The following is a 24,068-nucleotide window of genomic DNA, read 5'->3' on the forward strand; positions in this document are numbered from 1 at the left end:
TAGCCAGCAGAATAATAGACATCTTGTTGAAATCACTTATACAATTTTAATTCATGCGTGTGTCCCGATTTTTGAATAGACAAAAAGAATAACGTGAACCGAGGCCGAATATTTAATAACGTATACCAATGACAGAAGTTTAACCCAGTGCGACTTCTCTAAATTTTAGAATGCAGTCCAAAGCTTTTTTGAAATCATTTTCTTCAAGCGCAATATTGAACCGACAATATCCAGGAATTCCAGTCCATGACCCGCTATTGATGCATAATCCAGTGGCCTTGAGAATGACAGTCCTAATATTACAGTCGTCGAGTTTAACTTCCTCAGTGGCACTTCCATGGTCTCCTTCGCCTTTTGGTGAAAGTTTCAGCTTAATAGTCTTGTTGAGATAGGCAGAGGGCTTGGCCACAACAGACACACCAGTACACGATTCAAGCACATCCCACCCACTTTTCTCAAGAACCTAGGGTAATAATCGCCAAGAACATATTTAGCAATCTTTGAACAAAAAAGACAGGATTCTACCACATGAAGAAACAGATCATAAAATTCAAGCAAAAAAAATTTCGCATTCCTATATTACCTGTTTCAAGAGCTTGGATCTAGTTCTCAATATCTCGGTGTGTTCAACTATAGCATCTGATAGGTCTGATGGTTTTTGCTCTCTGAGCTCCAGCAATTTTTTTGTAGCGTATCTAACAGTAGTATGAGGTTTGCTTAATCCTGGATAACTGTAAAATGTGTCAACCAAAACAGGCTGGTTTAGAATAAGAAAGCCAAATCTGAGAACACCATTTAGCATCTTCAGAGACAGTCCTCCAAGAAGAGACACACAAAACGATGGTTTGATTGAAGAATCCAGCTTAGACAAACATCCCTCTATATCCCAGCCACCCCAGCCTTCAGAGTCAAATTCCAAACCAGAGGCTGCAGTATCAATTATAACTCTTGCACCAAATCTAGCACAGGTGCTTAAAATTTCTACCATCTCATTGTTGCTATAAATCAAGCCAGTTGGATTGACTGTAGGACCAGAAATATACACCCATGGGTTTTTCACGGTTCCAAGGATTCCAGTGAGTGTCTTTTTAGTGAACTTAAAACCTACATTGACATCTGTAGGTGCTGTCACTATGTCAGCTTTCAAAAATCTTGCAGAAGAAACATAATTCCCATTTGATCCAGCTGGAAAACAGAGGGTGCCACCTTCGTTGATGCAGCAGAGGACCAGCTTGTTGAAAAGAGCTTTCGAACTGTCGGCGTATATAAACTCGGTGCCGTTATCTGTTGGAAAACCATAGCTGCTCTTGACAAATCTTTTGATGCTTGATGTGACATCAATTTCAGACTCAGACATGTTTTGTCTAGCAAAGCTTTCAAAAATAGCCGCCTTAACAGGAGATGGAACAGGCAAGAAGATTTGATCGACGTCCATGTGAATCACGGACCCATTCTCTACTCGATCAATAGATAACTCAGCGTTTTTAAGGACCAACGAGGCTGAACTAGCAAATCCTATCATATCAACTGACTTGACGTTCTCACAGTTTCTCTGAAAAGGACAGGATTTAGTGTTGAAGTGATAAGAAAACTTAATATGGAATTGACTAATTTATGAACTGACAACTGCAAGTCCTAAATACAGAAGAGACTCAAAACACAATTTTCAGTTTGAATGAGGGAAGAGATAAAGCAAGAGACAGACCTTAGCAGGCGCATGCCGGCCAGCAAGCTGAAAAGCAAGAAGCTCGTGAAAGATACAGCCATAATAGTACTGACTAATTAATGCAGTATTGCCCTCCAGTAATTCAACGGTTTTGGACAGGGCGTTAAAGAGGGATTCTTCTTCGGAAATGACGAAAGCTACTTCTAAATCAGGATAAACCTACAAAACATGAACTTATGTCGGTGCTATCAATAAGAAATTGATGATGTCGAGCCAAAACACAAGTCTACCACTTGGACCTAGTGAGCCAAGTTAACAGGGAATAGGGAATATTACCTTATTCTTTACTAGTCCACATATAATTGCTGCATGAGAGGGCAGAGCAGTTCCTGAAAGATACTTCAGGACCCCATTCGATCCAGGAATGCTGGATAGCTCAAAGTGATCTGATATGTCCAAGAAAAGACGAGATCCAATGTCCCGTGTTGTATCTAAAAGGTGCACAAAAGCTGAACTAGTAACAGCCTCAAAATGAGCAATCCCAGTCACCACCACTTTAGGTTTCAATTTCTTTATTAGTTCTATCATTAAGTCCGATTGCCGGGGAGCTTCAATTACCATAATGGTATCATCTGAAGAGTGTATAGCTCCTGTGCTCTACCAGAAAGATAAAAATTGTTATGAAAAAATGCAATAATTAAACCAAATCCTTATCAATTGATGAAAACAAAAAAATCATTTGACATATTTTCAATGTAAGGAATCCTCAAGGTTTTAGAAGCTCACACTACCAATAGTAAAAAGTTTTACAACTGGATCCATGTCTTTCAAGATCACATTACAGTTTTAAAGTTACAACAAAGAAAAAGAAGGGCACGAGTCTCGAAGACAGTAAAATGACATCAAGTAATAAAGCTGAATACAGCAAATCCTACTCTACTTTAAAAAAAGGTGAATAATGAGATGCAACGAACCGTTAATAATTAAGAAAATATTAGATTATCATCTAAAATTGCTTAAATGGCAGCAAGTTAATTTATTCTGATAGAAGAAAAATATGTATGAAGCGGCTACAGATGTCAGAATTATAGCTTACAATACATCTGTCTAAGCTATCCTTCTGAAAATCGGTCTAAATGGAACCATGGAACAATTTGGATCCGTACGTGGATACATGGACTATATTGCCAATGCAAAGATTTTCCCACTCAAACAAGCCAATGCCCCCCTCCGCAAGGGGCGCCTTTTAAGAAGTTATTTAATCAGGACAAAATTTTATAGAAAAGTCAAACATGCATGAGGTTGCGTTTCTTTCAAAGACGTGTTCCTCAACAAAGGAACTTTTTCTAGAAATGATTCTTGATTTAGAAAAATTTTCACAGCAAGGACAACAACGGTTGTATTTCAACACATTGGGATAATAATACGGACATAACAAAATGTCAATCAAGTTCAAAAATACTAAGGCATGTCTATTCCATACCTCAAGTGCCGAAGATGTTAACCACAGCCTTGGCAAATGCCGAGTCAGATGTTCATCAACAACTGCAAGGCGGGGTGAGAACAAGCGAAGAGCATTCTCAATTGCTGCAGTCCTTGAAGGAAAAATGACAACATTCTTGCACAAGATTGAAAAAGAAGTCAATACTGTATTACATTTTTATATTTAATAAACAATACTGTGTACTGCATTCTTCGGACCAAACATATATACTATAGGACATGAAGTTCCCAATTACCGACTCAAGTATAAGGGTTCACACGTGATAAAAAAACGGAACAGCTTAAGGAAAGAACTACATTTTTGTAGTTTTCATTAGAGACGAGATATCTACAAATAACAATAGAGGTTAGTATACAGTTGTAATCTAATGAGGCAACATCTCAGACTAAATGTGTCTATGTATATGCATGCAACAGTAAGCCTATATAATTAACATAGCACTCTATTCTTACATCGGCAGTGAGTGGAATATGATGATAAGTCTTCAAAAACCCAGCAATAAGATTGCGGAAATGTATGCTTCCGGCAGGTGGCTCATATGGAAAAAAAGAATTACTTTTTAGTGTGCTTGCAAGATAAGCGAGGAATGGAATCTTCTCATCAGCAACAGAATCTTCCTCAAAAGACAAATCTAAGGAGCTGCTGATCTCTTGAAATCCATGTTTTAGAAAATCAAAAATAACCTTCACCTGTCAATATACAAATGGCATTGTGCTTCAAATTTCCTCCAGGGCAATAAATATTCTTGTAGTGAATTAGCATGCTTTCCTGAAGTACGCACCTGATTAGGGCGACGAAGTTCACAACTGTACACTGATAAAGCATGAGAAATGCTGCCACCAGACTTTCCATAAGCCCACGCAGTTCGTGCGCAAATCGGCTGATCCCCAGAAAGTCCCATGAAAAACTCAAAACGGTGTGGGCTATTCTTCTCAATCTCAACTAAGGCTGCAATATCTGTGTCACCAGCCTTTACCAATACGTCTCAATAAGATAATACTTCCATTGGAGAAATGACATCTAGTAAAGCATGTACCAATCCCGCAAAAAATGACTAGTTGTAGCTTTGTAAAAAGTTTGGCTCAAAGTAATTTTAGCTCAATGGAAAATTTTCAAATCGATTGATGTTTTCGGTTTTCAATGAAACAATAATATTTTTATTTCTAAAATGTGCCCAACTTAATTTCTCAAATATTTATTATTGTTCGTATGAATAAACTTCGAAGTGCAATTATTATGGGGTAGAGGGAGTAATTCCTAACCTGAATGATTTTAGTTTGCCAAAGCTTTGTAATGCGAAAACCCCGACGCTCAAACAATCGTTCGCAAACACCATGACCTGGGCGGCCCCCCATATTAAAGATCATAATTCCAGTTGGTTTGATTACTGCTATCCCCTCCTCAACTGCCCTAGCAATTAAACCTAAGCCAAATTGGTCCTCCATAAATCCCTAGACGCAACAAAAGACGAAATAAAAGTGAGAATGATGCATTCTTGTTATAAGCCGCTAATACATGAACTCGAAGCATTTCTGAAGTGCCAACAGATCACTGTCGTGAACTGAATTAGGGACAACTTTTGTGGGTAAAAGATGTCTAAAGAAAAAGGAGATCCTTGTAGCTTCACATATAGGAATTGTTAGATGAGTATGAAGTAATAGTTTACGTCAGCTATCACTATAACATTTACATAAAAGTTGCTCTGAGGTAACTATCATATCTAGGTAGGTAGATAGTTAAAGAAAGCAATGTCAACAACAACAAAAGTCTATTCTGTTTACCCTTTATTTTGGGAATGGGGAAGCTCAGATCTGGCGTTCCGCATGATGACATGCATGACATGAATGACATTCCAAGTAAATAGCAGGTGACCAATAAAAAAGGATCTTATTTACCTGAAGTGCACAATAATTACTCAATGAATGAAGGAATTCCTCGCTTGCATTTTCTGTTATCACCTTTGACATTGCATCTGGATTTGGATTAAGAATCTGCAGGGAGTCAACCAATATTAGTCAAATGATGGTGCCTAGACATCCTGGGATACATTAAATTCATTGCTACCAAACTCGTGAAGAACTAGTTGCCAAAGTCTATATCATTCATAGCAGGTCCATAATCAAGGTTCATATCGATATTCCAGGAAGTAAGGAGCAGGAATCCAACCTTCGCAATTGTTATGAGCGAAATATTAAATAATTTAGTTTATAAAGTTCTGGAAAAAGCTACAGTACAATCGAAGACCTTCTCTTTCAATACAACTATCAACCATTTTTACGGCTTCTAGAAAAACAGTAAAATAACTAGATAAGCCATGAAACCAAGGTTTCAAATCAAACACCATGATTATTACTTTGGTACATAGAAAATAAAGGTAAAAAGCATCCGAAGTTCAATCCATGATCTATTAAAAAAATTAGCCTTGTAAGGTTAAAAATATCAGTCTTGTATCCCAGCTTTTGCCAAAACTTTTTGAAAATCCTACAAAGTAAATCCTACCCTTGTGGAGTTTGAGGCCATTTGGGTTTAAGAAAACATCCATGAGCTTTCATTTACAGATCAAGATTGAGAGATGGGTGGTTGCATCTTAATGAAAGTTGGACAATGCATATAATGTGCGTGTACAGGTAATGGTTGTGGAATGACCTGAGGTATGCATCCGACAATTCTTTCAAGTTGAATGTCGTTTTCCCTGCAATATGATAAAAGATCAGATTCGTGGAACTCTACCCTGTCCAGCAAAGTTTTCTTCTCCCGGTCGTAGACGGGCTGGCCATTTTCATCCAAAGCATTCAAATATAAGTTTATCCAGGAGATCTTGACCGCTCTAGGATTGATATCAAGGCCATAGACCTGCAGAAATTAGTGGCAAATGTTGTGGGATAGAGTGATGAAGAGTTAGGAGATGAGAAGAGTGATGAAGGAAACCTTGGAAGGCAACCATTTCTCGGCAATGGCAATAGAAATCCACCCATTTCCGCAACCTAACTCGGCAATAGTCCTCTCCTTGAAAATGGAGTCTGGATGTCTATTAATCCCTTCATAAAAAGTGAAGGACCAGTCTTCGGGGAGAAAAATGCTAGGAATGACCATCGTAGTCAGTTTGTTTCGGCCCTGATGGCCTGCAATGCAACCAACGCATTAGTTTAGTAATCTATAAGAATAACAATGAATGACAACAATAATAGGTAAAGGTAAAATATAAATACCCTCGTATTGACCCAAGGAAACATCTTCGATGCGAAAATGGTAGGTTTGAAAGCATTGATCGCAGGAGTCCTTGGTGGGAAAACGCTTCTGAAGGTGGGAAAGAAAGATCCGAGCCTGAGAACGGGTCTCGGTATTCTCTAGGCGCTCCAGCAGCGATCGCAATGAGGCATAGGCAGCGTCGCTAGATTGCTTGCACTGCACCAGGAACTCATCAACCGTCTCCCAACTCATTTTCCTAGTGAATTGAACAAACACTCCAGAGAGGAATTGAACAAAACAAACCAATGAAACAAACAAACCAATGAAAAGTTGAAAAGTAAAGAGAGAGGAATGACTTATGAAATGAGTTAGTTAGAGGGAGACGTGCCGAGAGAGATTCTCACACTCACACTCATCGTCCACTGCTACGACCTTTTCTTTTCTATTAATAATAGCCTGAGAAGATTATTAAAACCACGTGTTATTTATCCACCAATTAAAAATTCAAGGCTTAATTACCTACTTAGTCCCCATGTTCAGAGGTAATTTGCTGTTTAGTACCCGATTTTAAAAATGTAGGCATTTGATACCTATGTTTTGAAATTTGTATCAATTGAATCCTACCCACTTAACGCCTATAATTGATAACGTTTTTCTGACTGTGTATGTGATTTGTACAATCGTGGCAATGAGGTGGCTTAAGTGACTTGACGTGGCAGGAATTGGGAATTTGAAATGGGGTTACATTTTTTAAATTGGGGAAATAAACTAATTAGGGTTTTTTTTATAGGTAGCTAGTAGCAGAGGTTAAAGAGGTGAACTGAGGTGGGGGTGGCCTTCGCCGCGAGAGGATCCTCTACCTCATCCGAAGTTTCGCCGGCGACGCTAAGCACCACCAGGACCACTGCCGGCGATGTCGTTCACGCCCGTCGGAGCAGTTCTGGCCGCCGCCTCCTCCAAGCAGACCGCCGCAAGTTGCTTCTGGTCTCTCTCCTTCTCTTTTCACCGTCGACCCAGCCACCCGTGCCACCACCTCTTGCGTCGCCGGCAAACCCCAAATACCACCGGATCCGTTCCTAACCGCGACGCCGTCAGCCTTGGAAGCCGCCGCCGATTGACTCTCCCCTTCTCCTTTATCTATTTTCTGTTTTTGTGTTTGGGTAGTTAGGAATGGTGGGTTTCTGTTGTGTGCGCGTGTTTCCTGTTCAAAGATTCAACTCCTTTGGTGGTGATTAGAGATGAAAGGAAGCTTGATGGCTTAGTCCCAGTATCTGGTTTGGTTTTCTGGAATTCTGGGTGGTTGGCGGAGGGATAATGATTGTTGCTGGAGGGAAGTTTGGTTAATGGGTAAAGTTGAACTGGATGCTGGTTGATGATTGTGATGTTGGCTGTGAGACGGTGGAAGGGAAATCACGGGTGTTAGAGGTGATTGAAGAACATGAAGACGTTAGGCGCAGGCCGTGAGTTGTTGGAGACGAACGCTCGTGAGGAAGACGAACGCTCGTGAGGAAGACGAACGCTCATGAGGAAGACTGGATGAGAATTGGCCGTGCGGTAGGTTGGAGGTTCAGTCTTGGAGGAAGTCTGCCACGTCAAGTCACTTAAGCCACCTCATTGCCACGATTGCACAAATCACATACACAGTCAGAAAAACGTTATCAATTATAACGGCGTTAAGTGGGTAGGATTCAATTGATACAAATTTCAAAACATAGGTATCAAATGCCTACATTTTTAAAACCGGGTACTAAACAGCAAATTACCTTCGAACATGGGAACTAAGTAGGTAATTAAGCCAAAATTCAATTAAATGTAGCTGAAGATAGTAGTTGAAATTGGTATGTCAAAAATTAGACATTTGCTTCTGGCAAAACATATATAAATTGATTTCTTTGTTTTCTTTTTAATCCAAGCACATGGACGATCAATTCAAGATTCTGATCGTTTTGTCTCATTAGTTGTTCGGGCACTAATTAGGCATTTAAGATTAGAAATGAATATATGCCTCTTCAGGCAGGAATATTCCGGCAGTTTAGAGAGGAAGCCGCAAAAAGTCATCATATGGTTGAAATTGTGCAAATTTGTTATATATTTTTAATTTATGAATGATAATTAGATACAATGACAAATGAACTTTCATTAATTTAATCAATAGCTTTGAAATCTAAAAAAAATATATATATGAATACCTTGTTGCTTTATTTCAACATGCTACCTCTGGTTAATTGGACCTTTTGATATGGAAGCTTCATTATCCCCCTTGCCATGAATTTAGCATATATATATATTATAGGACTTGTCATACATGTTATATAGTGTATATTTTTATTAAATGTGTTCATCTCTTCACCGTTTTTGAATTAATGCACCCTTGTAATGTTTTGCCACTCTATTTTGTATTGATGATAATATGGCTTTTCAAAAAACAACTGGGATTTTCACTTAGCGTTCATTTGGTTGAGGAAAAAAATAGAGTAGACGAAAATAAAAAAGTGAAAAATGAAACGAAAAATAAAAGTGTTTAGATAAATGGTGAATAATATAATGATAATGATATGAATGTGAGTAATGTAATAGAAAGTAGTGGTGGAACCCAATAACTTAAAAACGTCTTCTCCGTATCTCCCTCGTGCCTCCTTTTTTAGTGTCTTTTCCTTTACTTAAAAAAAATATTCTTAGAATTGTTCTTGCTAAGGTATATTTGTTGTTTTGTCCATTTCAAGCATTGTCTCGTTTAATAGTGGAATAGTGATTCATCTCTAGCTAAGTTAATAGTCGCTAGCCCATTCAGTGTAGTGCTTAATAAGCAATTTGGTTGATTACAATCAGCATTTAATCGGTATTTAAACTCACTGCATAGTTGCACTTATTCGGATAAAATATTATTGGTGTTTTGGCATAGGATCTAATATTGGTTAAATCTTATTTAATTTCATTAATTAATATGGAATAATCTTATTTTTCTTTGTTGTGTATCATATATGTATATTAATTGAGCCTTATGAAATTGATAAGTGAGGTCTTAGTAAGTAGTTTAGTGGGTACATTCCAGAATAAATAGATACTCCATCCCGACAAATATAAGCAAAAAAAGTATTGTTGAGTCAACTTCTTTTAAATCATTTTAATTTCTACACTTTACTTCCAATATATACCACCATAAGCTAATTTATGTCCATTATGATGCTTATGCTCCATTCACTTACTAGGTGTTTACTCTTGATATCTTTTTTTCTTTCTCAAAATATTCAATATTTGTTCTCTTTAACTTGATGAAAAATTACATCGTGTTTTTTTAATATGTAGTAAATATATTAAATTTTCTCTTTAACTTGTAATTTAGTTTATACCTTATTTAAAAATTCATAAAATATATTTTTTAAATATTCACGAGTTGAAAATGGGTATCCAACGGGTACCCGCGGTTTGAAAAAATCCGCATGTTTTTTTTATGCAGGTATCCAGCGGGTCGGGTTGCATGTACGATTTTTGCATACGGGTTGAGTTGCGTGTAGGCACTATTCGTGCCCGATCCGACCCATTGACATCCCTATGTCCACTGTTGTTTGTAGTTGTTCCTTGTTGTTTGTTACCGTCAGAGACACTGTTTGCCATTGAATTTTGTCCTCCTGCGCCTCGGTCCATTGTCACATGTTGTCCAAACACAATATTGCCCTAGGTGCATGTGTCTCATGCGCCTTTCTGTGGTCGGAATCTTCTTGGACCACCACAATCTAACTCATTAGAGCTTTCTGAACCCGCTTATGCTCTCTGCTATCTGTTCTGGGAGCATTTGGTGTGTCTTCAATGTTAATCTCGACTTCTCTTACTTGAATTCTTACTATATTCATCATACGACAAAAAGTATTCCAATATCAAAGTCAACAAAGATTTGGTTAGCGCATCAATAAATGCCTAATAAATTCAATTACTTACTTCATTATCTCAAACTTAGATTTATAGATTTCAGAATCAATTTAGATTACAAACAATCTAATCACGACCCAATTGATAATGATCATACTTTGGTGTAAGATAATTACCATCAAGCTTAATTATTGTTTAAGGATGACCGATAATGATCATACTTTGGTGTAAGATAATTACCATCAAGCTTAATTATTGTTTAAGGATGACCCCTCTGTGCATAGGGTCCTACTGTTTGATCTTTGTCCTACTTTGGTTTATTCCTTTCAAGTTAATATTAGAGCTCTCAATCTTGGGAGTCCTTCCGCATTTCTTCTTTATTGTCTTAGTTACGGTTGATTTTAGGATTGCCTGAACTATACCCATTCCCTTTTAATATTGGGGTTGGTTGAAGTGAATCCAGCTTGTGGTTTTATTGTTGCTGCTGCATCGTCTACAGGAGTTGTTGCCAAAATTTTTGCTGAAGCCAACACCGAACCTTTTGCCGGTACAATTACAGAGCTTCCACCATTGTCATCGCCAAAATTGTTGCTACTGTTGCCAAAAATTGTTGCTCACTCAAGTTATGATCTTCATGGGGTATCGACAAGCACTTCCTTGGAGATAGAAGTATCTTACTCAAAGAAGCTCATCTTTATCTCTCAAAGAAAGTATGCTTTTGATATTTCTAAAGAAATAATATTGTAAGACCACTAGAGTTTCAATAGAACAAAAAAAAAGTTCAAACTGATACTCACATCAAATAATTTTTTTATTAATTGACATCAACTAAAACGAATATATATGATTTACAAATAAGTATATAAGAATAAAATATAAACCTGCTTCATCTTGCACATGTCAAGTGAGAAGACAAGAATTGAACCCTAAATCTCTCGGGCTAAACCAGGAGACTACCAAACTGGTGACAAGCAAATGCCTCATTTTAACTTTTCAAAATGACCGACGCAAGATTTGAATGATAAAAGATCACATCCTTGTTGACATGAAAATGAAGTTTTCTATAAAGAAGGAGTGGGATAAATTGTCAATCCCGCATACCAAGTTCCACCTCAAGTTCATCATCTTCTTCAAACAGCTTCAGAAGACGAGCATGCTGCTCTTCTCTCTTCTTCCTTTGCCATAATTTGAAAAGAAAAACACAGAATGCTATGACAGTCACCATTCCAAGGCATATAATAACTATCCTGAGCCCCACAGAGCTTCTTGAAGCATGATGATTCACATCTTCATTCTCATTTTTGGCATCTGAAGGGTTGTTGTCTAGGCCTTCAAGGACACAAAATTTTCATAAGCCACCGATATTAGAGGCAGGGGACTCTCCTGCTTTCTTGTAAGAAATTAAAATAGATCAATGGATTAAAAGAATTTGTTCATTCACAGGTATATGATACATAAAGTTACAAATGTAGTAACACAGGGCAAAGGCTAAATTGCTAGATTTAACTAACTTGTAAAAGGGGGAATTTCAAGAGCTGTTAATATTTTATTCTCATGTCCTCTACCATACGCAGCCAGCTATCCAAAATGAACGGCAAGGATTCCTAATCAGCGTAACACCAGAGATAATTTCCTTGGCAAAACCTAATTACTATCTGCACTTTACCTCGGTAGCTTTGTTCACAGTGATAACCAAACGATGCAAATGATCAGAATATCCACATAGAACACTTGTTCTATTTCATTTTATTGCACAGAAAACCCTATAAATCATAAATTGTTCTATACTCTCAAATCAGCGTTCATAGAATTCTCTCCTAACAGCAAGACGCAAATTCAAGGAAAAGAGTAAGAGATACCCGAAAGGAGTTGCAGATGCAGAGAAATCAAGGCCAGGAGAAATGGGTTTCGCAGAGATCTTCGGAATAGCATCGTGACTCACTTCTGTTCTCTTCTCTCTGCGCCTCTCTCTCTCTCAACAAATCTAGTTGAGACGTAACTTCAACTATTTCAATTTTCACAACTGCGATCCAACATCAGACCGTCAGCTAAGTTAATTTCCCTTTACCTTCTCTACTTTACTACCTGTACCTAGTTTTTTAACCTCCATGAATTTTGTAATTTCTCTTTACATATACCAGTACCACCATTAGCAATGCTTTCTATGTTACGTTATTTTATAAATGAGTGCTAAAAAAATATTTTTATTTATAATGAATACGAAAGATATTTTTGTTTTTATTTCATTTTACAAATAAATTATAATTATAATTATAATTCATATTCGTTTTTTAAGAATTTGTTGTATATTTGATAGAAAAAAAATTATTAATTTCTTAAGATATTTAAATCTATTTAAAATATTAACTTATTTCAGCAAATGTTTTTGCAATAATGATCATTGCTATGAACAATAGTTAATTGAAGAGACAATATAAACATAATAATAACATTATCCATTATAATTGGACATGTAAAATTAGAGTTCAAAATGCAATTTGATGCACTGGTATTCAATTCAAAACAATAAAGAATTTAAATAAATGAAAAAAATAATATATATATATATATATATATATATATATATATATATATATATATATATATATATATATAAGTATGGGTGGTAGACATTTTGTAGTTGGAATGAGTGCAGGAAATCCTTTCAAATAAAAACTTTTGATTCCGCTTAGACTCCTTTGATTGGGATTGGAAGTGAAGTCACTGGATATTATTTTCATCAAATATCCTAGGATACTGTCTAAATGATTCAACCTTGAACTTGACCCTACCTCAGTGGAGGTTGTTAAGTTAGAGAAGATGTTAACGAGTTTTGTAAAATAAATCACTAAAGAGTTATAATTTTAATTTATATTAACTTATAATTTTAATCTTTATTCTTTTTAAAATAAGGTTTAATGTCTTTGTAGGTTCTTATTTTGGTCCGGAATCTCATTTAAGTCTCCTTTCTTTTTGCCGTCTCAATTGGGTCCTTATTTTTGTATTATTGTGCGTGGCATGAACAGTGTTTTCACTAATCACACCTGGAATTAAAAAAGAGTTTTGTATTAAAAATTTGGATTCAATCAGATTTAGGGAAGGGTAAAGTGGGAAAACTCATTCGTTAAAGTTCTGGTTTTTATATTGTTAATTAATCTCTGGAGCATTTATCTCCGTCATCCAAGCTTTTTTCAAATTCAATCCAGCTCAAACCCGTGGTGAGTCGAGTCGTCTAGGGAGTTACAACCTTTGACAAAATAATTGAATAATAGAATTGACTCTCACAAAATAATCAAATAATGCCAAGCAAAATCGATTCTCTTCAACTTTGGAGTCTTACTTATTTTGTAGAAAATTTAATTATCCACTTTGTAGAATTAGTTCTATGTTTATTTTATATTGTTTTAAGGGTTAAATATATTTTTGTCCTTTAACTTTAAGTGAAAATTAAAATTAGTCTCTCATTAAAATTAGTCTCTCATCAAAATTTTGAATTATTTTAGTCATTTTAAACAAATTTTGTTAAGTTTAATTAAAGTTTTAAATGCGTTTTTCAACTAACATTAAAGAAAAAATGTGTTAAATAATATAAATAACTCAAATGATATACTAAAATACGTTTAAAAAGTTAAATAAATTTAATAAAGTTTGGTTAAAATAAATAAATATACACATTTCTAGAGTTGATGGACTAAATTGGATCAAATTTTCAAAAAAGAATTAATTCTAATTTTCACTTAAAGTTAAGGGATAAAAACATATATAATCCCAATCAAAATCCATATTAGTTTATACATACCATTGATTGATTTTATAACAACTTAATGTTTTCTTACTTGACCTTTTAATAGAGTTGTCAAAACGGGCCACCCGACCCGACCCGACCTGGCCCACCACGGGTTGGTCACTTAGTGAGCCAACCCAACCCGACTCATTTATTAGCGAGCCAGAAAAATTCGAACCCGACTCGACCCACCACGGGTTGATGGGTAAACGAGTTGGCTCACTGGCTCACTTAATTACAATTTTTTTAAAATAAAAAAAAATTACAAACTTTCTTTAATTCAAATCTAAACAAATTTCGTTCGCAAATTTCATTCCCAACATAAGTGTTTAATTAATTTTGAAAATAAAGAACTTAAATAATTTTTTCAAGCAAAAACAAAAATAATAAATATTTTTTATAAAATTAAAATTAAATTCTTATAAAATAAAATTAGGTAGGTGGGTTGGTGGGCCAACCCGGCCCACCACGGGTTCAACCCGCATGAGCCGGATTTAAATGAGGCGGGTTGAAATCTGACCCACATAAAAAAAATAAAAGTTTTTCAAACCCAACCCGGCGAACCCATGGTGGGACTGGATTGGCCCGCAGGTTGTGACCCATTTTGACAGCTCTACCTTTTAACTATATTCTATTATAAAATATTTTTTATAAAAATAAAGTTCAAAATTGTTTTAAAGTTTTGACTAAGAAAAGGAAATGATAAAGAGAAAAAAAAACTAATGAATTTCAAAAAATTTCTTTGACTAAAATATCTTACGAAACCATTGCTTGAGATCTCATTCAAAGAAAAATGTACCAAATATCTTATGTTCTTTTCTTTATATTATATAGATGATATGATATGTAAGGATTATGATTGGAAATTCTTTTATCGTCTTTTCTTGATAAAGAGGCGAAACATAATCAAGATGCTTCCTAACTAGGATTTTATGGTTCAGGAACAGAGTTTGAGATTTGAGGTTTGGATTAGGGTTCATGATTTATGATTCAAGTTCATGGTTCAAGCAATTAAGGTTTAAGATTGAGGATTCAAGGATCGGAACTCAAGGATTGCGGGAATCAAAAATCAAGAATAAAGAATCAGAAAACAGGGTTGCAGCAGCTTTCGGTGTTGTTAAAGGTTTACTGGATCATTTTAGATAAAATATTATCTTGTCATTTGTTTTCTTTTGAGGTCTTGAGTTGAATGCTTTGAATCTAAATAAACTTAATATTGGTATACTGAAACAAACTCATGATGCAGGTCTCGGAACCCTAAGTGGTGGACCACTCCTTGAGCCAAACATTCAAAGCGCTAGACGGAACAATTTATGTGAGTGAGAATCTCTTAATTTTTGTTTCTGTTGCTGTTGGTTTAGATTAATGTCTCAAGACAGGCTTTTGAACGCTTTTCCTATTGATTGATCATAGCTTAAATACAAATTTCAATTATCATAGCTTAGATGGATATTGATCAATGTGTCGATATAATTTCAATTTAACATAGTTCATCCATCCTATTAATAAACTCACTGAAAATCTACTAAAAAGTCTTCCATTTGCATTCGAATATTTAATCGCTTGCATACGCTAGACCTTTCTGAATCAATTATGCAGTGGCTGATTTTTTATTCTACTTGTAATTAACTAGTTAAGTTATTTCTTTTTGGCTTTTGCATTCAGAGCAGTAGATCAATGACTATATAGGCACGAGAGCACTACTCTTAGCTATGTGATATTTAAATAACTCTAATAATGAAAGGGAAAAAATTGTACTGATAAACCATACAGGAGATAAAGTTGTCGACACTAGCAGGTCTTGAAATAAAATCAAAGAGTAACAGAGACTGTTCCCAGCAGATGATTCAAGCAGCCTGACTAGGGACTGCAAAAACAAGACAGAACAACATCAACATTCCAAACTTCCTCTTTCATCAAAACCAGCGGCAAATAAATAGTCAATAGCTCAAGTGGCCACCAGATCCAAAGGGTGGAATGAAAACGTACAAACATTCATAACACATGAAAGTTCAAAACACTTATGTGAAACAAACATATACATCAAGTGCAAACATGCAAGTATGTTTCATATAATTGTTGGATCACATAATATTATCTTGACCATTATGTACATTAAAATTTAGATAAATTGGACCTTAATAGATATTTAGTATAATACAATAATCGACATTAACTCATATTTTTAAAAGCATATTATAAATTAAAAATAAGAGATGACATGAAGCATCACTTATCTTTTTTTTGTGTCCAACTTTACAAACTTAATCTACTATGAGAACATTGTAAATATGCTAACACTTACAACTAGTGCAATAAAGTACACATAGATGAATGACAAATGATAACAGGTGCAGTAAAGTAAGTAATTTCATCTTTTTCATATCATATTTACACTTAAAATTGTTACTATTTATTAGCAAGCATTGGTTATGATTTCACAGACTACTTAGGAAGTTAACGATTAGGTAAAAGGGTAAGTGGAATAAAAGAATTATATAAACACAAAACTTGTGTATTGACAATTATGTTCTTCGTGCAACTCATAATCCTATCACTTTTAGAATTGTTGTGATCTGAAAACAGCATTGCTACATCAAATCAGACAAAAAGACATCAACTCAGACTCTACCATATGTTTCTATGTAGTTGAGTATACTATATAGCTAAAAAACCATATTTTTCCTTCTTCTAAATGAAAATACAAATTTTGAAGAACCTTGTAATACTAAACTCAAATGCAAGTGCCAAATTGATCATACCAGATTGCACTTATTTCTACTATTAACACGTGCTCTCTGCCCTTATGCTTTAATATGGGGTCCAATAACCTTAACATGGGACTGTCTGCCTTATTCTTTCTTGAAAGAGAGAATGACTTTTATTATATTCATTCATATATGTTAAGAAATGGACTTTAAGCCTAACTCAACCCGTTATAACCTTGTTCTGATACCATGTTAAGAAGTGGACTTTAAACCTAATTCAACCTCACAAAATCGACTTGATAAGGTGAGGTTTGCACCCACTTATATATATTCTAAATTGGCCTTATCTCTAGTCGATGTAGGACTTTCAACACACCCCTCTTACGTCGAGGTATAAACATCATCTACATCTCGAACGTGAGACTAGACATTAATGGGTAGTCCAGTAACACCCCGATAAGGGGTAGAACAACATGTTCAACAATAAGGTGAACCGGTGATATGACAACCACTGCATGACAGATAAAAGCAGAAAGAGAGCCCCTAGTTGAAAAATGGAATGAAACACCAGAAAACGACCCTTAAAGTAGGATAACATGCGGGAACTGAATTATTATATCAACAAAATATAGGATATAAGAATAGTAATATAATAACAGACACAAAAAATGGGTTGAGCATTTCACTAGCCAATTTTTATAGCAAGACAAGTGTGATTTTTACATCAAAATAACCAATGAATGAAATAGAGTCATTTTAATCAATTTAAATTAAATCAAGCAGGTTCCAGTTCTATGATAAAAAGAAAACAAGTAAAATTACCTGATATATTCCATCTTCACACATACTATAAAAAACGATCTAGGATATTAAGGAGTGAAAACACTACAAAAATAAAAGAAATATAAAAATGAAAAAAATTAGGATAATAATTTCAACCATAGCAGATTATTTGATAGCCAACAAAGAATATAATCTTTTTACTTAAATTTTTTGCGTGGAATAAAGGTTAAGAATATTCAAAGGCAAGTTATTTGCATAATAATATAGAAAAATATGATTGGAGTATCTAAATTTGTATTTGTGCCTTTTAGCTTCTAAAACAATCTCTCTTCATCCATAACATTTGCCAGTAAACTATAAGTCTCATAATTTTCCTCATAGATAAAAAGAAAGGAAAAGAAAAATCTAACATTGTGGCTCTTATTGCTCTCCATGGAGGCCTCGTCGTAGTTCATGGCAGAGTTGAGCGGTGTGGCGGTTGGGCAATCAAACTCCAATGCTGCAACGGAACCGCACACTGAGAAGAAACGCGTCGAATGAAATTGCAAAAAGGAAAAAGACAAACTAAGCATGCACTCTAAACACCGAGATAGTCATAATTGAATTTAAAAAAGGAACATCTAATTCTTTTTCAGAATCGAAAATGATGTGAGAGTTCTTGAGAATTTTAAAAGAGTATTTTATGCAAAAATGAAATTAAGTTATTACTCAACAAATTTAATTTTGAATTTTTTAAAGGATGAGATCAATTCAGAAATATCTTTTCTATTTTTTATTTATCTAAAGAAATTCAATAAATGTTCAAATGTTTTGATTTTTTAAATAAGTGTGTCTTTATTTAAAATTTTTTTTAGAACAGACAATGGGTCTAATTCAGAACCGTCCGAGAAAATAGAATCTTCTCTGTCTTAGGTATATATCAAGGAATAAATAATCGGTGAAAGGTGCTCTGGTGCATAATGAATACGAATTGGGAACTGAAGAGAGAAAAAGGAAAACTCGAAGAGAAAGAGGAAAAGGAGCTACTGTGAGGTAGTGTGTGATGTGTGAGTGAGAGCTTTTTCGAGTTAAGTGAAAGGGATATTTAATGCAGTGTCACATGTTAGTTGGCGTCAACTTCAAGTTCACTCCATTAATCTTTCACTGTGAAAAGACACCACTACCCTCTCAGTTGACCTTTTAGACTCACTAGCCTCATGGGTCTTAAAGCAATTGACCGTTTAATGAATTATTTTTTTCTTATACTTTATATTAATTTAATTTTAAATATTTTTAAAACTAAAACAGATTTTATATTTAAACATAGAATTAATCATTCAGTTAGTTTCTATTTTCGATGAGGTTTTTCAATAGATGACGTTTTTTGAGTATTTGAAGAAGAAATACTTGCAAAATGTTTCCTATCAGCTTCTCCTGCACTGTTTCACTGCCATGCATTACTTATGCGTCTTAAGAGAAAATATTGATAGAGATATTCAACTTGCACATCAAGCCCCAATTAATCACAAGAGAATATAAGTCAATAGACAAGTTAAATATACATTATTTAAATGGATTCAAAATGCTATCAAGTAACCTTGAGAAAAACTCCAAGTAACCTTCAGCAAAACTCTAAAATCCAAAATCTGGTGTCTGCGAACACTATAATCGAAGTGTAGAACTAATACTCGTAAAAATAGAGTGGTGCCCTATTATATATAGAATGCTATTGTGATTCATCATAAATTAGGGCCCATTTGTTTGTACTTTTTAATAGAGTAAAAAATGTTTCATAAATTTGAAAGACTAAAATGGTATATGATTAAAATTGTAATCTGTCCCTCAAATTTAGTCTTGCAAGCTAATAATAGGAATATGAAGTAATTTTTAATTACATAAACTCTCCTGCTTGAGGTCTAAAATAGATCCAGTTCAAAATCCAACATCCAACTGAATTTACTGAATGGCATCAATTAAATTACTCTGACTTAATACTGTCGTCAAGATCCACTATATCAAATCCACTATTTTCACCAATTCATGTTTAGTAATTGAATATTTCTGAGAATAATTTGAAGCAAAGAAAAAGCTTAGGAAGCTAGTAAAATTTAAGGGAAAATAAATATACTAAAAACGAAAGAACAACCTAGCAATTATCTCTCATTGACTGAAGAAATAGTTGTACTTGGAATACATACCAGAGCAAGCCCCCATCCGGTTGGATCACAATTTCTTGCCGCATCAGCTCGTGAATCTAAAGCCATAATCCATGTGTATGCACAAAACAGTTGTACATATTATCTACCACACCTCAGTAAATTGTAGAATTTTGAAATTCAATAAAAGCTCACCAATTTCGGTAGGGACTATGGCTAGGGTATGAGCGTTTCTTTCTTCTATCAAGGATTTAGATGTACTGTCATTCAACTCCTGCAACCATGAAAAAGAATGAAGATAGTTGAAGAAAGACATAATCTAAAACAACGGAACCTTCATTTAAAGTTTCACCAGCAAGTCTCCAAATACAACAATCTAGATGATGATAAGAAAAGCAAAAAAACAAAACACCTTTTCCTTTGCAATCTTTGAGAGCTCAAGTATGTAACTTTTTGCTCTAGCATCTTCACAAAGAGAATTGAAGTCCTTGGATATAGCATTTTCTTGTGCCCATTATTTAGGTACTTCCTTTCTGGGATTAACAACAGCAAGGAAGGCCTCAAAAATGTTATCATAAACCCATATCTGAAATAGAGGAGAAAAAGGTTTATATCTTCATGGAATAGATCATTTTCAGCTCATTCAATGAAGCTAATTTAAAACCTTGTTTCTTATTTGCACTGGCCTAAACCTTTTGACACCATTACTCGTTTGTATGTCCAGATGGTTGAACAAATAGTGGGGTAGATACAAGCCCCCGTAGTTGTCTTACCTCTTGAGAAAAATATCACACTGAACTACAGTGCACACTAATATATATCAACATGCACCAATACCAGGTCAACATACAATGATACTTGTTGATGTGAAAATTTATAGTGTTTAAGAGAAATATTTCTATCAGGAAGCTACAATTTGATTGTGTGGCGATGAAAGAAAAATATCAAAGCCTGTATAATTTATACGTCATGATAAAAAATATCATCCTAAGACAGAGGGTTGGTAGGCCATGATTGGTCCCAAAGTTTTGTAATCCTATCATCAACCACTGAGGTAATCACCTGTCGTAGTATATGAGTAACATTTTCTAATCTTCTACATATTTTTCCAACTAGATATAACCAATAAATTTGCTACAAATTAGGACAGAAAAACCATTGGAAGGAATAGGGTTCTGAGGACTTACAGATTCAATACATGAAACTTGATCATAAATGTTCTCCAGGTTGTAGGCAGCAACATATTCTCCCTGTGAAAGTTTAAATATGTTCTTTTTCCTATCAATAATTTCCATGCCTCCATTAGGTTGTGCTTTCCAATATCCCCTGTCGAAGGTAACATTTCTGAATAAAAGAAAAATTGTAGCGTCATAGCTAATATAAGAAATTATCTATAAACCTTAATTTTGGAAAACATAATAAAATAACTTGTATGGAACGTTCATCGATCAGAACCTCTTAGGTGAGATCTTCAAGTTTGTAGTACCCTGAAAAAAAGGTTTTACCCCTCTACACAAATTTCTCTCCTTGGTGTGCTTGCTAGGGCATCACATCCCGTTTCAGGAACAGATTCCAGGCACACATCAACATTTGGTACTGGAGGGCCCATTGTTCCAGGCATTTCCATTTCATTTGGTAATAAGACAAAGGTTCTCGCACATGTTTCAGTCAGGCCTGTTTGCATTTTAACAGGAGCACCAAGTAAATAAACTAGTATTCAAATATCCAACTCTAATAACTATTTGAGAAATATAAAATGGCTATAACTGTTCTGAATTGAAAGTAGTACAAAATTTTTACGTAATTGAAATGTATTTGAGGTAAATCTTTTAACATATACAAGTTAAATATCAAATGAACTAAAGGGTAAAGAAGAAAAATAAGAAACTCTTCCCTTAAAAATATACAGTTAGTTTTAAACCAGTTTTGGATATTTTTTTCAACTCCCATTACTATGCTATCAAAAGTTGTCTGCTTTCTCAAATTTTACGTGATTACAACAAGGGAACAATTATAAAACTGCTTCCATTCTACCTAGTGTTATTTTGAACTGTGACAAACACTCTTTAAAATATTATAACATATGTAATCCTTGGATAAAAATAAAATACTACTATTTTCTGATAAAAAATCATTTTCAACTAAGAGCATATGTTTGTGTCACCATCACTTGGAAATCAAATTGATGACATTTTTCTTGAAAAGTTATAGCATGATATAAGTTTGATTTCCATATTTAAAAAGATCATACCATATCCTTGTAAACATAACAAGAAGTCACCACCCATAAGTAACCTTCCGCACTTGTGCAGATAAAGGTGTTGCTCCAGACAAAATAAGACGAACTCTACCTCCTAAACCCTCCTTGACCCGATGATGATTAGCAAAGCCGTAATCCATGTGTATGCACAAAACAGTTGTACATATTATCTACCACACCTCACTAAATTTAGAATTTTGTACATATTATCCACCACACCTTACTAACTTGTAGAATTTTGAAAGCCGATAAATAAAAGCTCACCAATTTCGGTAGGGATTATGGCTAGGACATGAGCGTTTCTTTCTTCTATCAAGGATGTTTCAGATGAACTATCATTCAACCCCTGCAGCCACGAAATAGAATGAAGTTTAAGAAAAACATAATCTTAAATAACTGAACCTTCTATTAAAGTTTTACCAGCAAGTCTCCAATTTCAGAATAGTTGTGAGCCACTGAAAGACGAACAAGCTCAGAATTCGAGGCAACATCCAAACGACATTAAGGGCTCCTGTTCTTGAGATAGTTTATCGTATTCTGTTTTGTTGTGAGAATATCATTTGGTCCGAAAGTCAGTAACTAGAAGTGTATCAGCGACCTAGAACCTAATCCAAAAGCTCAATCTTACGAAAAATAATGCATTGATGTCTAGAATTTATTAATAAAAAATGTCAATGATAAAGAAATCAGGACACTTATTCCTTTATAAGCGTATAATATTTAAAAGATATATATAGTTAAAAATTCAATTTTTTAAATAAAATGATTTAATGATTTTATTGTTATTAAATATGATAGTGTTAAATATTTTTTCTATTTTTAATTTTAACTAATTTCTAATTACTTGATCATTTAATAAAGTTAAATTTTAAAAAGTATATTTTACTTTTATTTCTTAAAATAATATTATTTAAAAAATTACTTCTTTTATGATTTTTTTTAATTAACTTAAACCATGATAAGTACTCATAAAAAATATTTTAAAGATTAGTTACACTTAATGTTACTATTACTATTAGGGTTATGATTATGGTTAAGAATAAGGTTAAGATTATGATTACGATTAGGAATAAGGTTAGGATTAAGATTATGGTTAGAGTTAGTTGTTAGGATTATGATGAGGGGTGAGGGTGAGGATAAGGTCAATAGTTATAGGGTTAGGGTTAGTAGTAGGGTTATGGTTATATTTAGAGCTATGATTAGGGTAAGAGTTATGATTAGGGTAAGAGTTATGATTATGATTAGGGTCAGGGATATGATTAAGGATTAAGTAGAAAAAATGTTACATGGCCACAAATGTTGCAACTTTTCTTACAACATCAAAGCTTTTGAGAAAACTAAGGCAAGGTTCAAATCTCACAAAGGATAAAATCTTGTCAAAACTAGTTCAAAACTCACATTTTATGTAAAAACTATTCAATTTTATTGAAAGAAATTGTAAAATCTAGCTAAAAACTATCAACTCAAATTAGAAACTCAAAATCATTCAAAATCAAGAATTAAAAATTTGTAAAACTCAACTAAGAACCTCAATGTATCGACCTAAACAAGTTTGAAACTATAAAAGAAAGTTAAGAAAAAAGAATAAAAACTCATTATCTAAAAACAACAAATAACTAAGAATCTCACCATCAAATTTGAAACAGAATACTGAAATAGGATAGAAACTAAAACTACTCTTAAAACAGCAAAGATATTGTACTTAAAACAGAAATCATTTAAAACAGTAAAGGAAACTAGCTACAAGAGTTTAAAACTAGAAATGAAAGTTCAAATCAAAGCTAAACTATAAAAATAGAAAAAAAAGTTTAAAAATGCATATGAATACTTAATAAAACTAAGAAACAACAAAATAGTTTAAATATTCAACCAAAACTAAATCTACAGTCTACAATAACCAAACCAAACATGTTAAAAGAAAAAGAAATTAACAATGCAAAGTAAGCTTGAATCAAACCAACGTCTCTCTAATATTAAGTAGTAAGTACCATACCTGCAAAAGAGAAAATTTAGAAGACAATTAAAAGAAAGTTTAATAATAAATTAATAAATAAAAAGACAATTAAAAGTGAAGAAACAAGAAAAAGAAATAAAATTCTTTTACCCATTCTTGCATCTCTTTTCTCCAAACTATCATTCTAGAAATAAATTAACCAAATTATTACCTTCAAC

General features: G+C 34.1%; 2 protein-coding genes and 2 long non-coding RNA genes across 13 annotated transcripts; 1 reads left to right on the plus strand and 3 right to left on the minus strand.

Annotated features, from left to right (window-relative positions):
• LOC108343150 (methionine S-methyltransferase) lies at positions 1–6,776 on the minus strand. Its single transcript, XM_017581244.2, has 12 exons — positions 6,380–6,776; positions 6,099–6,292; positions 5,817–6,023; positions 5,066–5,161; positions 4,433–4,621; positions 3,952–4,140; positions 3,623–3,859; positions 3,150–3,284; positions 2,003–2,323; positions 1,706–1,885; positions 584–1,552; positions 1–463 (listed from the first exon to the last, which is right to left on the minus strand). Exons 1-12 carry the CDS (start codon positions 6,609–6,611, stop codon positions 140–142), a joined length of 3,273 nt encoding a protein of 1,090 aa, XP_017436733.1. The 5' UTR covers positions 6,612–6,776; the 3' UTR covers positions 1–139.
• Positions 6,777–10,990: 4,214 nt separating this feature from the next.
• Positions 10,991–12,347, minus strand: LOC108342255 (uncharacterized). Its single transcript, XM_017580002.2, has 2 exons — positions 12,086–12,347; positions 10,991–11,555 (listed from the first exon to the last, which is right to left on the minus strand). Exons 1-2 carry the CDS (start codon positions 12,156–12,158, stop codon positions 11,314–11,316), a joined length of 315 nt encoding a protein of 104 aa, XP_017435491.1. The 5' UTR covers positions 12,159–12,347; the 3' UTR covers positions 10,991–11,313.
• A 2,386-nt stretch (positions 12,348–14,733) lies between these two features.
• On the plus strand, positions 14,734–15,454 carry LOC108342458 (uncharacterized). Of its 3 annotated transcripts, none has more exons than XR_001833383.2 (3): positions 14,734–14,856; positions 14,952–15,133; positions 15,257–15,454. It is a non-coding gene; the product is annotated as an uncharacterized LOC108342458 (long non-coding RNA). The 3 variants fall into 3 exon arrangements; XR_008250224.1 differs by having other exon boundaries at positions 14,741–14,805; XR_008250223.1 differs by lacking the exon at positions 14,734–14,856 and having other exon boundaries at positions 14,864–15,133.
• Positions 15,455–15,534: 80 nt separating this feature from the next.
• Positions 15,535–22,505, minus strand: LOC108342459 (uncharacterized). 8 transcript variants are annotated; one of them, XR_008250219.1, is made up of 11 exons: positions 22,317–22,505; positions 22,161–22,242; positions 21,888–22,000; positions 21,092–21,310; positions 20,824–20,980; positions 20,049–20,222; positions 19,832–19,910; positions 19,679–19,734; positions 17,912–18,018; positions 17,541–17,603; positions 15,535–15,877 (listed from the first exon to the last, which is right to left on the minus strand). It is a non-coding gene; the product is annotated as an uncharacterized LOC108342459 (long non-coding RNA). The 8 variants fall into 8 exon arrangements; XR_008250220.1 differs by having other exon boundaries at positions 21,888–22,066; XR_008250221.1 differs by having other exon boundaries at positions 20,824–20,962; positions 21,888–22,079.
• Between the last annotated feature and the right edge of the window lie 1,563 nt (positions 22,506–24,068).

The sequence above is a fragment of the Vigna angularis genome, chromosome 6 (genome assembly GCF_016808095.1).
Source record: "Vigna angularis cultivar LongXiaoDou No.4 chromosome 6, ASM1680809v1, whole genome shotgun sequence".
In the NCBI taxonomy this organism is placed as follows: domain Eukaryota; kingdom Viridiplantae; phylum Streptophyta; class Magnoliopsida; order Fabales; family Fabaceae; genus Vigna; species Vigna angularis.

Coding starts and splice junctions, on each gene's coding strand:
- LOC108343150 (XM_017581244.2), bottom strand. CDS start 6,611: ATGAGTTGGGAGACGGTTGATGAGTTCCTGGTGCAGTGCAAGCAATCT. Junction 6,024..6,098: donor AGAAATGGTTGCCTTCCAAG/GTTTCCTTCATC, acceptor TAATTTCTGCAG/GTCTATGGCCTTGATATCAA. Junction 1,553..1,705: donor GCCGGCATGCGCCTGCTAAG/GTCTGTCTCTTG, acceptor TGTCCTTTTCAG/AGAAACTGTGAGAACGTCAA.
- LOC108342255 (XM_017580002.2), bottom strand. CDS start 12,158: ATGCTATTCCGAAGATCTCTGCGAAACCCATTTCTCCTGGCCTTGATT. Junction 11,556..12,085: donor GCATCTGCAACTCCTTTCGG/GTATCTCTTACT, acceptor GTGTCCTTGAAG/GCCTAGACAACAACCCTTCA.